The 15,151-nt window shown below is 34.9% G+C and overlaps 1 protein-coding gene across 9 annotated transcripts; it reads right to left on the bottom strand.

Moving 5' to 3' along the window:
* Positions 787–10,071, bottom strand: LOC105163855. 9 transcript variants are annotated; one of them, XM_020694447.1, is made up of 18 exons: positions 9,724–10,071; positions 9,309–9,382; positions 8,519–8,541; positions 8,208–8,386; positions 7,202–7,318; positions 7,039–7,084; positions 6,684–6,769; positions 6,372–6,473; positions 5,852–5,906; positions 4,633–4,732; positions 3,674–3,899; positions 2,310–2,472; positions 2,193–2,230; positions 1,422–1,494; positions 1,257–1,346; positions 1,139–1,164; positions 1,008–1,058; positions 787–910 (listed from the first exon to the last, which is right to left on the bottom strand). In XM_020694447.1, the coding sequence occupies exons 2-17, from the start codon at positions 9,348–9,350 to the stop codon at positions 1,030–1,032; spliced, it is 1,395 nt and encodes a 464-aa protein (XP_020550106.1). In that variant the 5' UTR covers positions 9,351–9,382; positions 9,724–10,071; the 3' UTR covers positions 787–910; positions 1,008–1,029. The 9 variants fall into 9 exon arrangements, with proteins under 9 accessions (XP_020550106.1, XP_020550111.1, XP_020550112.1 ...); XM_020694452.1 differs by having other exon boundaries at positions 787–1,058; positions 8,519–8,605; XM_020694453.1 differs by having other exon boundaries at positions 787–1,058; positions 8,208–8,446.

Raw genomic sequence — 15,151 nt, 5'->3', positions numbered from 1 at the left:
GGTTTTAACACCTGAAACTAAAAACTTAATGCTGCTGCTGTTACAGGTCTTTTGCCATCGTTTTTGGTTGTTTTAAATGCCAATAATAGCTAATTCAATTTGCTATATTAAGTGGTGAGGTTGGCCATGCCATTTCTCTCTCTCTCTCTCTTTGCCTCTCTCTCAAAACTTTCAAATTTGAACTTAAGTTTTGTAACGAGCTTTTGAGTATTTGATTGAGATGTTCATTGATATAGTACTACACCGAAAGAATTACAATCGTTTTATCTTGAGAGAAATTATGTTATATCCAGTGCACTATTAATATCGAACGTATATTTTCTTCAAGACAAGTAGCGAACTATGGAATTCAATTAATTCTTACAATTACCATTGGACAAATAATTGTTACAATTCCATTCTCGTTGTCAATTTACTATTTAATTTTCTTGTCATAAATAGCATTTTTAACTATTATATATAATACTCTATTCCAACGTCACTTATATTGGTTTTGATTTCTAAATTAGATTGTTACATTTCATAACATTATTTTATTACACAAAACTGAATTTTTCCAACAATAAGCTTACAAGGGATTTAATAGCAACTTAGTAGGAGAATTTTGAAGATCAGTCTCATCCTTGTTTCCTCATTTAGTATTCATCAAAACATCTCTGATGAATTGAACGTGAACTATTATTTGAAATCTGGAATTATTAGCTTAATTAGATAAAACTTAATTTAGCCTTTTTAGATAGTTGTTTAAAGCGTTCTTGCATCATCAACTGGAAGATAAGCTGTTAAAATGATTTTTGCATCATGTCACTCAATATTGTTTAATGCCACCAAGAGAGTTCTGAAAGAACATGTGAGAAATCTACCTTACACAGCCCGTTTCCGCAGAAGTCAATTTCAAGTCTGCTTACACCTGAAAAGAATGCCAACACCATAAATGCAGATAGCTGTTGGCATTTTACCTACCTAACAATGATGAGCAAGAGGTAGAAAAATAAAGTCTACTACACTGAGTCTTTCTGAAGCTCTGTTTCAGGAATTTTTGGCCGCATCGCCCCTCACTGTTCCCAAAAAAATTTATTACGTTCACAACTTGAGAAAAATCAATTGCTAAAACCGTAGTATGATAAAACCAAATAACCTGCAGTGGAAGAGCATGATTCTTCACTGTCAAGAACTCGCAGTAGGACACAGAGTTCCAATTAGTTCAGAATAAAATGAAAGATTTGAGATGTTGACAAAAAGCGCAAATGTGAAACCTCAGCAGACTCAGGCTGTCTCTAGCATCTTCTGTTACAAAGTGGTCAACAGCATCTTTAACACCATTATCTATTTCAACAGCAGCATACCTGCCATTTTACAGGACAACCTATTAGAGGACCCAAATAGTATAACCATTTAGCTCTTCCACAAAGTTTACTTACCACATTGTTTCTGAAATTATGACATCAGGAAGGTCCTCTGTGTTCTGATGCTTTCGATAAGGAAAGGGTGACTCTGACCCAGCGAGAAGAAAATGAGAAAAACTCAGTAAAATGGTATAGCAGATCACCGACAAATATGATCTAGATCTAACTAATCTTCCTTGAGACAGAGATAACTCTTATGTTGAATGCATAAATTCCTGGCTACAAAAATGCAAATGGATATGTTGAGGCATATATTTTATAAGAACAATTTATCTAAGTAGCAAATTGCTTGGAAACACACTATGAATTAACAAAAACTTATAAGGAAGAATTGGAAATTCTATTAAAAAAAAATGTTTATTCGCCTAATAAACTGCAGGAAGGAGCTCACTGAAACTTTAGGCGAAAACAGCAAGCTAGTTATTAGCATTTTCTGTGGTTTTCTCCAAACAATATAAGATGTGCATAAATTCAATATTCCTATCTTCAGTGTAAGTGTGTTTCCTCCCAGCAAATTTTATGGTGATTAATAACTGAAGATGGTATAGAAATAGTAGAGGACGCCTAAACTTATAATGAATCTTGATCTCTAAGGAATGCAGCTCTTTTGTTAGATTCCCTCGTCATAGTGAAATAAAATACTATTGATGCCATAGAACATCAATCAAATTATTTTGGGTCTGTAAAGAAGAAAGGGCGCAAGCAACCGAGGATAGCTACTGTTCAACAACAGAAGAGATGTTAAATGTTAAGAAAACCATAAACATCCACAAAAGGAGGAAGCACCTCTCTTATCGAAATTTTCGGTTCTTTGGATGCAGGACCTGTAAAGTCACAAGAGAATCCTATCAGTTAAGTGACAGTCTTAAGAAGGATGGAGAAATAATTAATTTAGTAGCAGACCTTTGCTTCTGCACATTCCATGCTTCGAAATTGCTGTCCTGATTCCAGAGGTCTTTATTATGGCTATAATCATCATAACTAAAATTTCTTTGATCAACCCAGTTCTTGCAAAATGATTCATACTGTCCCAGGTGATCAGTACTGTCGTCAAAGAAGCTAGGACCTAACAAATAGAAAAGAGTAAAGAATGCCAGTCCTATCACTTGATCATATTGAAGCCAAAACTTACAGAAATCAACAGCGCCAATGAAAAACTAATTAAACAAATACAATCCTAACTTTGCATATGAAAAACTATCCAGAAACACACAAACTATAGTTATGATCTTTAATTACATATTATAATTTGAATGCGGAGTCCGAGTAAGGAGACAATTTAGTACATCCCAATATGAAAATAGATGGCATATTGAAAGCCTTAATCTTCAAGAAAATTTCAACAGCCTCCATTACAGACATGTGTTCTCAAACGAGAGAGAGAGAGAGAGTAGAGTACATATTGCATATAGAGTTTGCAAGCTTAGTAACAGCTGAAAAACTTGCACATATTTATATTTCTGGTATCATGTATATGATGCAGTTGATCCTACTAAGTACATACTACTCCCCTTGAGCATCACAAAGAGCATGCTCATATAGCATGAAATTGCTGAACAGATATAAGGGTGCTTTCTTATCAGGTTAGAAACACTGCAAAGAAGAGTATAAATAATTGATTCCTTGTTACTGATCTAGAGAACACATGCTGAACTTGGATAATTCTAGATAGATTGGGATCCAAGTCTTAACCAGAATGTTGGGAAAAGTTACGAGCCTATCATCTGAGGTCAAGCCAGATCTCCAGGAAAACCTTCTTAAGCTCAAGTCAGAAAATCAATAATAACCTCAGTGTCATCATTCCCCCCCCAGCTTTGAGTAAGGATATCCCCATTAATAACTTCTAAACATACAACACATTAACTGTAGCAGAACTACTCTATTAAGAAATTGTCAGATGGATAATATTTCAGAGAATAATAACAGTAACCTCAATTAGAATCAATGCGATTTCCATGTAAAATAAACGACAACTTCCTAGATTTCTCGAGTTTTTCCTAGCCCCTCAATGCCCAACCCCAACAAAGATTGGTTCAGATCTTTATCAGTTTCCACCAAATCAACTAATGAGTAATGACCTACCTAAATACAACACTTTATTCGAATGGATGATATCTAGTCAGCCAATCTGTAGCCCTCGAACTGTTCAGTGTAGTAATTTAAACCACCTAATGCATATTTGTCTTAATATTCTGATAAACGACTTAGATAGAAAACTAAAGAGAATTACAATGATAACTGAAGATGAAAATTGCATATACAAACACCATTATTCCAAATGTTTCTGCCGCTGTCTTGGATGTTGTAGATGAGTTCATCAGTGCCAGAAACACCCTGCAATTTACTAACATTGCAGTTGAAAGGAGAGGACTTTCCGAAATTTAAGAACGTCTGGTTTGGATATTCAACTATGTTCCTCATGCTCCTTGAGCAGGAAGGCTTTTCTTTTGAATTGTCATATGGTGAAAAATCAATATCCTGCATCATAACAACCTGTAATTTTCCCTCTTGATGTATGAGTTTGAGAACATGATCAATGACCACAGAAATATGACCAAATTGACATAGAAAAAATAATATATAGATCGTTATTATCTTCAAATTAAGGGACAATCACTAACAGATCAAAAAGGCAAAGAATATGCATCTATTCAAGAATTTTATAATGATCCATACAGATAATGAGACAAGAATAGTTAGAACTTGGAAGTAATAAAATGAATGGTCTGTTTATTGAGTTGCATGGATTGCCATCTAAACATCCTATGGCAATAAATTTCTCCCATATTTCTCAGCAAGAAAAGCAATCAATAGCGAACCATTTTAAACATCAGGACTAAGTGAAAAATGTTAAGTTCTAAATCAATACCATGCTAACTGTTCCTTTAACAGAATCAAATTAATTGTCAACTGTGTTGCAACCAGAAACTCAAGTTGCCATCCTGTACTGATGTATTCATCTCTGAACGTATAGAATATTGGCCCCAGTCATTAAGTCCTATATAGATCCTCAACCAAACACATAATGGAAGACAAATATCTATCAATTTACTCAACAAGGGCAGACCAAATGAGAGTACAGTTAGAAGCTATGAATTTCTTGACAAGCTAAATAACAGTCCAGAAACAACAAAACCCTGTGCCAGGATATACTAGTGACTGCCGGGTGCTAGGACCACATCAGAAAGTTTATATAACTGACAAGAGGCAATATAAATACTCTTACCACTGGGGACTCCAGGTCATGAAAACCATAATCAAAGTGTCTGGACGAGATGGATTGTCTCCTTCCTTTTTCTGGAGAAGAGAAACCATTTGGGAAGGATCTGTAATCATTAAAAACCAGAGGGCCTGAACAAATGGAACATAACACTCCTTTTTGGATTCATATATAGTGAATGTAAAAGACCACTAAAGCTCAGCAAGTGAACTTCAAGACTTCCTCAAAAAGTATGCGGGTTGCCCCCAAGACTGCTGACTAGAACGAATGAACTTCACTTTTTGCTTGCAATACCAAATGCATCATATAAAAGAAGATACTAGTAAGTGAGCCATGACAAGTAGGACTATGAAAATTGAAAGATTTGAGGATGCAAATGAAACAAACTGGTAGAGAACTAACTTGAGTGGAGTTTCAAAATTTCCAACTTTATTGGCATTCTCAGGCTACAGGTATTAGATGCATAGTGTAAAGTCTGTTATCCACGTATACGTTATTAAGAGTAACATGTGAATTGATATTTCTTGTGAAAATTAGGCATTAAAGATGATATTTCTACAGCATATCTTAAAATAATTACAATTGTTCCGCATGAGAGCAGCCAATGAGGAAGAGGAGACCTCAAAAAATAGTGCAATAACCCTATTAAGAAAATTGTAGAACAAAACAGTATTGGCTACACTCAAGTAGCAATAGCTGCCTAGCTTTCAACATGCAAATTATCAAGCAATTAAGCTCCTACCTGTAAAGGAAAAAGTATCCGAAGCACACATCATTTGAAGTGTTGGATGGTAAATTATTAAGTATTGTAAATCACAGTTTAGTTCCAGAATCCAGACATTATCAAACAGCTAGTGTTGTCAGGTGGATAAGAGGTTGTAAAGCTAATTTGAGAAAGTCAAAACAATCCGAAACGTAAAAAGCACAAACCAAGGAAAATATATGTAAAGCTTTCCATTTAAGCTTCTTACTAGCCCTCTGGATTTGTCTGAACAAATAAACTAAAGTAATAAGGCTAAGTGGCTCAAAACTTGACCTAGGTCTCTAATCCTATTAGCATGCGCCTTGATATTTTCTGTTTGTGTTGTTTGATAAACGTCTTGTTGTAAATCTCAAGAACATGCCCCATGAAACGCATGCCTGCATACCGCAGTTTTGTACTAGACTGATTATTAAGTCGTGCAGTACGTGGTAAAACTTCTATAAATATGTCTATAGAACTCACCTGCCAGCTATCTTCGGGGAGTGAACTGGAGTTTCAGTTCCCACTTTCCCTATATCTGAAATGCATAAGCAGTCTCTCAATAAATGCTAGCTAAAGATTATAGCCATCATTTTAAAATCTAAAGCTAATAGATCTCCGAGGAAAAAGGGGTTAAATTCCTGTGAAACTTACAAGTGCCAGAATTCCATACAATTTGAGAGAGGGATCATAGTAAGTGAAAATTTGTGCTTTTATCAATTGACTTCCCTAATATGCATGGAAAGAAAGTAGAAGTAAAATCCACTTTCCCTTTCTTTTCTTGATTTTACTTCATATTCAGAAGAATAATCATTCAGTGACTCATGGTGCAGGGATTTCCTTGTCATATTTTTTACTAGATAAGTCAAGTAGGCAAGAAAAGTAGTAAAGATAATTCTTACAATGGGGCAAATATTTCTCTATTAGGTTTTTCAGGGATCATGATCTGGTACATATGGGATTGAAAAATAAGAATGCTGGATCATTTCCGATAAAGCATAACCTTCAATAGAAAATGCAACATGAGCTTCCCGAGCATGTGTTGAATCTTCTTCTTCATTACTGTTTCCTCCACCATCACCAAGCAAATCAATGACAGATATCTCTGTGGATATAAAATAAGAAAGAAAAACAGTTTCAAGCGAGCTATATTGGCATTATCTTGATCATCAGTCATCAACATTTCTTAAAACATGGTAGCATTTGAAAATGGAAATGAAAAACAACTGTCCGAAGAACGAGTTATCAGGAAACCCACGAGGTACTGAAACTTAGAACAACTTAGATGCTCTGGGAAGAGAAAAAGAATACTCACGATTGGTGGTGGACAGCTTGAAAGGATCAACTTTCTTGTTATTTCCAACTAAAACTTCATTGTGGTCAGGTAAATGGATCGAAACCCTGTAAAGCTGTGACTGTTTAATGTCCTCTCCAGTCAGAGAAATCTCTTTTGAAAAACAATAGTAGAGCTTGGAAAGAGACAATGGAATGCAGCATGCAGGAACAGAACATAAATTACTTCCAAGATAATTGTAACTTATATAGAAAAGTAACCCTACTTATAGAGTTGTCTTTTTAATCTTTTGAATCTATTTAGAGAACAATAAACTTGAAAGAAATCAACTATAGGATTTCGAGGGATATCTCTTTGATATTGAGCCAAAGCTTACTTCTTTGAATTTTCAGCCTCTGTGCCATAATTCCAAGGAGTACCTGCTACAAATAAAGTATGATGCTAGGCTCTTGCCAACATACAGTACCTACCATCTCAAAAAGGAAATGAATAGCCTAATGAGAGAAAAAGAAAAACATTAACTAAGATCGGAAGCATACTTTCTTCATTTATTTCAGATTGATCCACAGGCATTCCTCCACTGGCGAGAATAGCTGGAGGCGGGTGTGCACATTGATGGTTCAAAGTAAAATCAGCATCCCCTGAATTATCCATTGCTTTTGTGATGAAAAGGAAAAGGCAATCAAGATGTGATATAGATAATAATAGCATAATGGATATTGAAATTTAATGTTGAATTGTATTTTTATAAGGATTATTTTTTTAATTGTATGGCATGTTGAAATAAAAAGAACAAGTACACCTAGTTTGCAATTAAGTAAATACTGAATGCATATCAGATGAAATAAGAGTAGATTCAGGCTGGCGTTAGTATAAATTAACTGATAAAAAAGTTTAGAATTCGAAAGGTAACATTTAAAAATAAAACAGAAAAAAGCCACCCAACTCTGACAACAAACACCCCTATGTAGGTTCTTTAAGCTCTGCTACCTCTTCTAATCATCATAGTGAGAACTTAGAGCATAAACATAGCCGTAAACCAAGAGTAAATGGTGAAGTATCATATACGTATTCATGCATTCTAGAATTCAAAGATTGAAAATTTTGTTCCACTGTAGAATATGTTTTAAGCTGGCAAAGTTGCAAAACAATGGAAACATCCGGGAGTACTAACCTCAAAGAAACTATCCATTAAAAATTGGCAAAAAGATTTACACTCAGTATATTAGACATAGCAGGGAACAATAAGAGTTAATATCACTAGTTGAATCAGTTTGCTTAAGACAACAGAAGCATGGATCTGAATATATTCTAAATTAAAAATCAAAATATTGCAGCTGAGAGGACTAGCAGACCAATATAAACGAAAGAGAACAAAACGTGTATGTAATTATCCAAAATAATATCATATCCCAAGGTTTCAGTTTATGATTATGCGATAAATAACATGGATGTGAATCCAAATTGATTCTCATGCATCTCAGAGAATGAGAATCTCTGAGAAATTTCTGGCTTTTCTAAATCTCAGAAGTCAAGGTCAATTACCATTGATCCAGCTGGTCCTGTGATCCTGAGATACAATTGATGCATTTACCAGACTAAGAATATCAAGAGATCTATTATTATCAGAATGTAGAGTGCACAAGCGCTTTCCATCAGCATAACTCTCTAAACCAGCTGGCTGCTGCTGCTGTCGTTTCCTTTGCTCAAAATACTGCTTTTGCCTGTATTTATTTAAATTCTCGGCAATTCAGCTCCATATCATGTGGCAAATGATAAGAACTCTGGTCACAAGATCAGGGGTGAAGAAAGGGTGAGTAAGAAACCAATGTGTAAAGTCAGAATATGTTTCGTACCTTTTATCAGTTGACTTTCTTGACTGCAATTTTCCCATCCCAGCATGATTACATGCCACATGTACACCACATAAAAGACGAATGCTTCTGATGTTAAAATGAAAACAAAATAACAAACTGAAACAATATAAGTAACTAGGATCACATCAATTCTCATCATGTTACCAAGTAACCGAAAAATCAAAGAAGAAAGTAACAAAGGCATCTCTCCAAGTCGACTTTTTCCTGACTAGTAGGAGGGACTTCAATGCGCAAAGTAAAGCTGAAAAGTTACTGTATAGGAACGTGATAGGATGAGTTTGCCTAACCCTGGTGTGTTATTAATCATCAGAGTCTACATACTACAATTTTGAAAAATGAACAGTCTATATCATGAAACTAGATCCTCCGACAAGGTGGCTGCACTTCAACCTGGTCAAGCCTATGAGTTTATAGATTTAAGTCCAATGAAGACAGTATAATGGTTTGTCTATATAGCCCAGAGCAAGAAAACAAAACAGTACATTTAAGCATGACAGAGTAGTAACAGTAGTTTATATTTTATGGCAAGGCCTAGAAAGCCTGATAGTGTCCGTTAAACATAAAGATCTGCTTCCCATTCACTAACTCACCTAACAACTTTAGTGGGTACCCAAATCGATGGGAGAACTCAAACCAGGAAATATTAGGCCCAGAATATGGAAAAAAAATTCCCAAACAATAAACGGTCAGTGAAGTATTTTCTTTTCGGATGCTCTCCGGTTACAACGCAACACTGTAGGACAAAAGCATTTATTACACTATAACTTACTGTTGTCACTTTCCGCCTTGATCCACCCATCCATTGTAACATCGTGTTGGGTACGATATCTTGCTCAGTTTCAACTGTGCCACAGGAAAGTAAAGAAAAAGAATGCGAAGAACCATCAGCAACAGAAAGTGATAACTAAGTACAAGTTCAAAAGCAAGGAAATTCCCGAAAATTCAAACTAACATGATTCTTCTCTTGCAGTTGCCAAGCAAAACATAGCAGAGAGCAACAAAACTAGACAAGTCATTAGTTTTTTCTTTTCTTTTTTTTCCCCCCTGCTTTCACTTCAATTATCATAATCCTAACTCTAGTTGGAAAGAAGAGTCACAATTTTTCTTTTTTTGCGTAGAAAATATAAAACTGTGAAACTAACGATTTAAATACAGCTCAAAATTGCAGGTGAAATGAAACTAACAATTCAAGGTAAATACGGCCTTAGTCCTCGTCTTCCTCTTCTGCACATTAATCTGTGCTGCAGCATCCAATGCCGCCGTCCCTACACTATAAGACTACACTGCGCGCGGCGGCTCCAGCTGCGGACGCCTCGGAATCAGAAGTTCCGGCGCTGATTTACTCAGAAGGCATGAAGCTGGTGGCGACGGCGGCGGAGCGCGCGATCTGCTTATCAGAGTCTGCGACTGGTGAGAGAATTAACCTTAGTCTCCTCCTTCCTTGCTCCTACTCTGTTCTCTCTCAGTCGCCGGCAACAAAATGAATGTAACTCAGGTCCTCAGGACAAAGAACTAAACAAGCAAGCGGGAGAGACACGAGCGTAATTTGCATTCAAAAATTGGACAAATTAGTAACCACCTTCTACTGGGCCGGATATCTGGTATAATCCAGCCCAACTCAACATTTATTTGTCTGGGCCAGCCCAGTTTTACTTCAGATTAGTGCATAGATTGGGATTCGCCCAACATCGTCGAATTAATGGGCGGGCCAGCCCAATGGTATTATTATTAATTTTTGTTTTCCCTCTTTGTCCCCAGTCAGGCCAAGATTAATGTCTCATTTGTCCCTAACTTTCCACAAAATATCATCTTTACCTCAAATTTGCCATCAAAGCGTCGACATTATTTTGATCGATTTCCATGTCCTCCTTTCTCTCGTCCATTGCAGCAATATCTGAGTTCAGGTAGGTAGAAATGTGATATCGCACAATTAAAGAATTACGTAATAATCAACCAAAATTAATTAAGAAAAACTACTTATTTGATCAAAGATTTAGGCCCCATTTACTTTTAATGTATAAGTTTGTATAAAAAAAAATTAGTATAGGATAATACAGTATTTATTTTGTTGTACGGGGGCCCGATATAAAATCAAAGTTATGTACTAATTAGTGTTACACCTGAATAACTAATACCACCTTGGTAGGTGGTATCAATTAGTCTCAAGGTTGCACCAAATGTGAATGATTATTGTACCATCGTAATTTGATGAATAATAATAATAATAATGATGATGATGAGGAGGAGGAGGAGGAGAACAACAACAATAATAATAAAAATAATATTGATAATAACATTAACAGTAATAAAATAGTAATAGTAATGATGATAATAATAGTAATAATAACAGTAATAAAATAATAATAATAATAATAATAATATTTTGTTGTCTCTTAAATTTTGTAAACAAGGACTCAAAGATAATTTTTCTATCAAAAGCATGTGGATACATCTAAATAAATACTTGATAGAATTTATCACGTTTCAATAATACATATAAGTAAACACCTGACAAAGTATACAAATTTTTTTTATTATTTATTTAATAAGAATAATTAATATCATTCATTTAATACGACTTTTTGAAGTAAATGGGGCCTTAGGATACAGCTACGACACCTTACAATTGATTCTCTAGAGGTTTTCAATTATGAAAATGCAATATTTCCTAGAATAATAGATTCACTTCTCACTTTTCCTTTTTTTCTTTCCTATGCTAAAATGGGATTTCCTTTTTATACTAGAAGAATATATCAGGCAAGTATCGAGTCTTTACTGTCTTGCCCCTCGTCTCTTTGGACGCGACTAGAATGAAAACTTCATGAAGGGGCAGGGATTGTCAATCTGATAAAAAGCTTTTAGAGACATTGTGTGTTTGATATGTTGAAATGAACTTATGTGATAGGTGTGGTATGGCGGTTATAACTAGAGCATCAAACATTAGTAGATAAACTTGTACTTTTATCTATACTTGAACAGAAATAGGATAACATCACTATGAATTTTGTTATTGAGTTGCTACGTATGTTTAGAAAATATATATGCTTTTTGGATCACGGTGGATTGACTGACGAAATCGGCTTATTTCCTACTTATAAGATAGGGTGATTTTTTAGACAAATTAGCTGACTTTTATGTTTTAAAAATTGTAAGATTGCATGACATGCCTATATATATATGTATGTATATACCAATAGTTATAGAACTAAGAGCATTCAGTACAAAGTTAGATTTCAATGCAGCATTTCAACTGTTAGAAATATGACCCATGACCAAATTAAGGGAGGCCCATTTAAACTCACCTGGATGGCTCATGGTTCTTTGGCCCACTTCTATCCCAAGCCCACGACCCACCTACCCACAACCCAAGATCCGACCCGCCCATACCTGGTTTGACCACTACTTATTATCTAACCCTAACCCTAATCTCTCACTCTCTCATTTCTTCTCTCTCTCTCCTCTCTTATGCGCCGTCATCTCTCTCTGTCTTCTCTTCTTACCCCCTTCTCCTTAATTGCTACGGTTTCCATGGTCTTGGGACTTAGCCTCCGCCTCCTTCCTCCTTTAATCTACAGTCTTGGGAGACCTTATAAATAGTGGTCGGTTCTTGGTTGTGGATAACTGAAAAAGTGCTTGATACTCCTTTTTTCTCCTTCTGTCGGAACAAAACATAGGTTCTGTGTGAACTAAAAGTGAGGATCTGTGTGATTGTGTGTTAAAGCCTTTGTGGCGAAGGGCTTTGTGCCAAAATCGTGAAAAACCATGAGTTCTTAAGGCTACCGGTCTGTGTGATTGTGGGGAAAGCCTAAGATGCGGATCTGGCTCTTTGAGCTTTGAATATTCAATATTCTCTACTGCGTTATATCTGCTGTAATTTTTACTTTGTAAATTTGTATTATTCTATAATTTTAAGGGTTAAATACCCATTTCTTTGTAATAGTAATTAAGGCCTACACCCAATATCAACCTTAAACAAATGAGAAAAAAGAAAGTACGAACAAATAATTCAAAAACATTAAAAAATATGATTAGACCCTTATAATTGAGATTAAGAGAAATTAGGATGATAACCTACAATACTTCCCATTCTAAGAATTTCAGTGAGATGTTGATATATCGCATGATTTGAAGTTGAGGGGTAACAAAAACTTAAAAGTCTTGAATTGGTGCAAAAAAATAATAATTAAGATATAAATAGTTAAGTATTTTGAAAATAGTACAAGATTAGTAAAAGATTTACTTTAACAAGCATCAAAGAGAGAAATATAAAGTAGATGAGAAAGTTTTTATGAAGGTGTCTTCGTGGAGAAACTCTCGAGATTTGGTAAGCAATGAAAGTTGAGTCCAAAATTACGGAGAAAGGTGGACCAGTAGTGAACCAATAGTTCTATAAAAACTCACTAAGTATTACATTCATTAGATGCGTACCATGTTTCATTGGGATAGATGCGGAACGTCTATGCAATTTTAGTTGGTTAGTCGACAAGGTTATAAGCTGACTGAATTGACTCATGAAAATCGTTATATTGAAGCCTTGGAAGGTAGGTTGATATGACTGAAATTCTCGGCTTCGATGGTATAGGATTAGTTATCAAACTTGAGAAATCATGGCAATCACATATATATGATGGTTATATATTGGATCTCGCGAGAGATGACCATGTGTTAGATGTGGCTGTTTTAAGTCTTGTCTAGTGCAATCGGAGTATGTGGTGAGGACAGTGGATTTCAAGATAGAATTTGTCCCTGTCAACATATGACGGATATGTCTCCTATGCGCTCTAAAATTGTTTAGATTCTTTAAGTTTATGGTTATACCGATTGGTCGAATAAAGAATGATTTTTTATATTGACCAATAGAGTAAATACATCTCGAATATTAAGTATAGTTGCTTGGTCCAGGATGGGAATCGAAGCTCAATTCATGCCCTATAGTAAGGCTGGGAGATGGTTGACAGAAGGACTATACCTATATGGAACTCGAGAGCCTAAACGTTTACGCCAACATTCACCTAGTCTCTAAAACTATGGACCATTACTAGACGGCCACCCATGGTGAAGGGTATTGATGGTTAATGGTTGAGAAGTCAAAATCGGTCTATAACTTGAAGTCAAAGTCCAAGGTTTAATGCAAGTCGAGAAGGAGTTGAAAAGATTGCCTAAATATGTTTATATATGTCATAGCAAGTGCATTAGCTACCAAACAGTATAATATGTATCGATCCAATGAGGATTTAAATGAAATAAGTACCAAACCTATAACTAATCTACGATTATCTAGACGACCGTGAATCAGGTGATAGATTACTACTACGAAAAAAAACATTACTAAAGAGATAAGGTAAACAAACACGGATAAAATTCAAGAGTGAAAGAGATGCTAAGGCTACAGTCCACCTAATTAATCCAATGAGTGTAAAATCAACAAATTAATATGACGGGCAAGTGTTTTCATACACTGAGGCTCTTTCCCAATTAATTCAATATACTCTTCCGAGTTATATCAAATCTATTATTATCAAGGAATTAGTAGATTGCTCCAGTCCAAGACTCGTGAGAATAACGCATTAAGATCAGTAAAAACCTGTGCCGATATGTCTGTATGTCTACATATCATTCAATCCGTACCACAAATTACCTTGTCCATTATGTCGAATTTCCTTCTAGTTCATCAACATAATTAATTAAATGTAAGAGATTATCAAACTCCCAAATTATGATAATAAGCACAATATTTGTGGACACATGAAAACAAAATTATAGATCAATTCGGTAAAAATACTTAAAATATTGTCTCAACTAGGCTTCCCAAAAGACTTAGCAAAAGTAAATTAGTTCATACAAGCTAGATCTAACACAAAGAAGAAAAATTAGAAAAACTCATGGAATAAAAAATTGGGCTTGAACGGTTGTCACTACGGTATCGTATCAACTCCTCCTCTTTTTTTCGTGCTTCTATGTGAATTTTTAGAATGTTCTCTAGTGAAAAAAAATAAAAATAAACAACCCGTCTTCAAGCTTCCTCTCTTTCCCCCTTTTATAATAATATCCTAGTTATGGTAGGAGATATACTATCAAAATCTTTTTCTTTCCTTCCTAATTCTATCCCTACCAAACTTCTTAAAATATTTACGAGAAAATAAAGTAGCTCCATAATATGTTTAATATCAGCACTCAAATTAGGGATAAGGGATTTTCAAGTTTTGCCTATCGCATGTCTGATAACCCGTGGTCACGTATTATAGGCTTACAATGAAGGAGATCTGATCTAATATAAAAATAAAATAAAATTCTATTTGGAAACAAATTAAATACGTAAGGAATATTCCTATCATATTTAAAAGAAAAAATCCAATGTGGGATAAAGAGAAAAAAGAAATTTGTGAATTAAAAAACAAATATGATGAGAGAGGAGGAGAAAAATAAGAAACATGAGAAGAAAGAAACATGATGTGAAGTGAGAAAGAAAAAGAATACGAATGTGGGTTTATTAAAAATTAAGATATTACTATTGTAACCAAATTTTATTACAGGAACGGATTGAAAGAAAGGGTATTCTGAATATTTAAAAGTTTGTATCACAATAGAGTTCTTGCTTATAACAGTTTAAAT

Source organism: Sesamum indicum, linkage group LG6, assembly GCF_000512975.1.
Source record: "Sesamum indicum cultivar Zhongzhi No. 13 linkage group LG6, S_indicum_v1.0, whole genome shotgun sequence".
Taxonomy (NCBI): domain Eukaryota; kingdom Viridiplantae; phylum Streptophyta; class Magnoliopsida; order Lamiales; family Pedaliaceae; genus Sesamum; species Sesamum indicum.
This window is presented reverse-complemented; position numbering and strand designations above follow the sequence as displayed.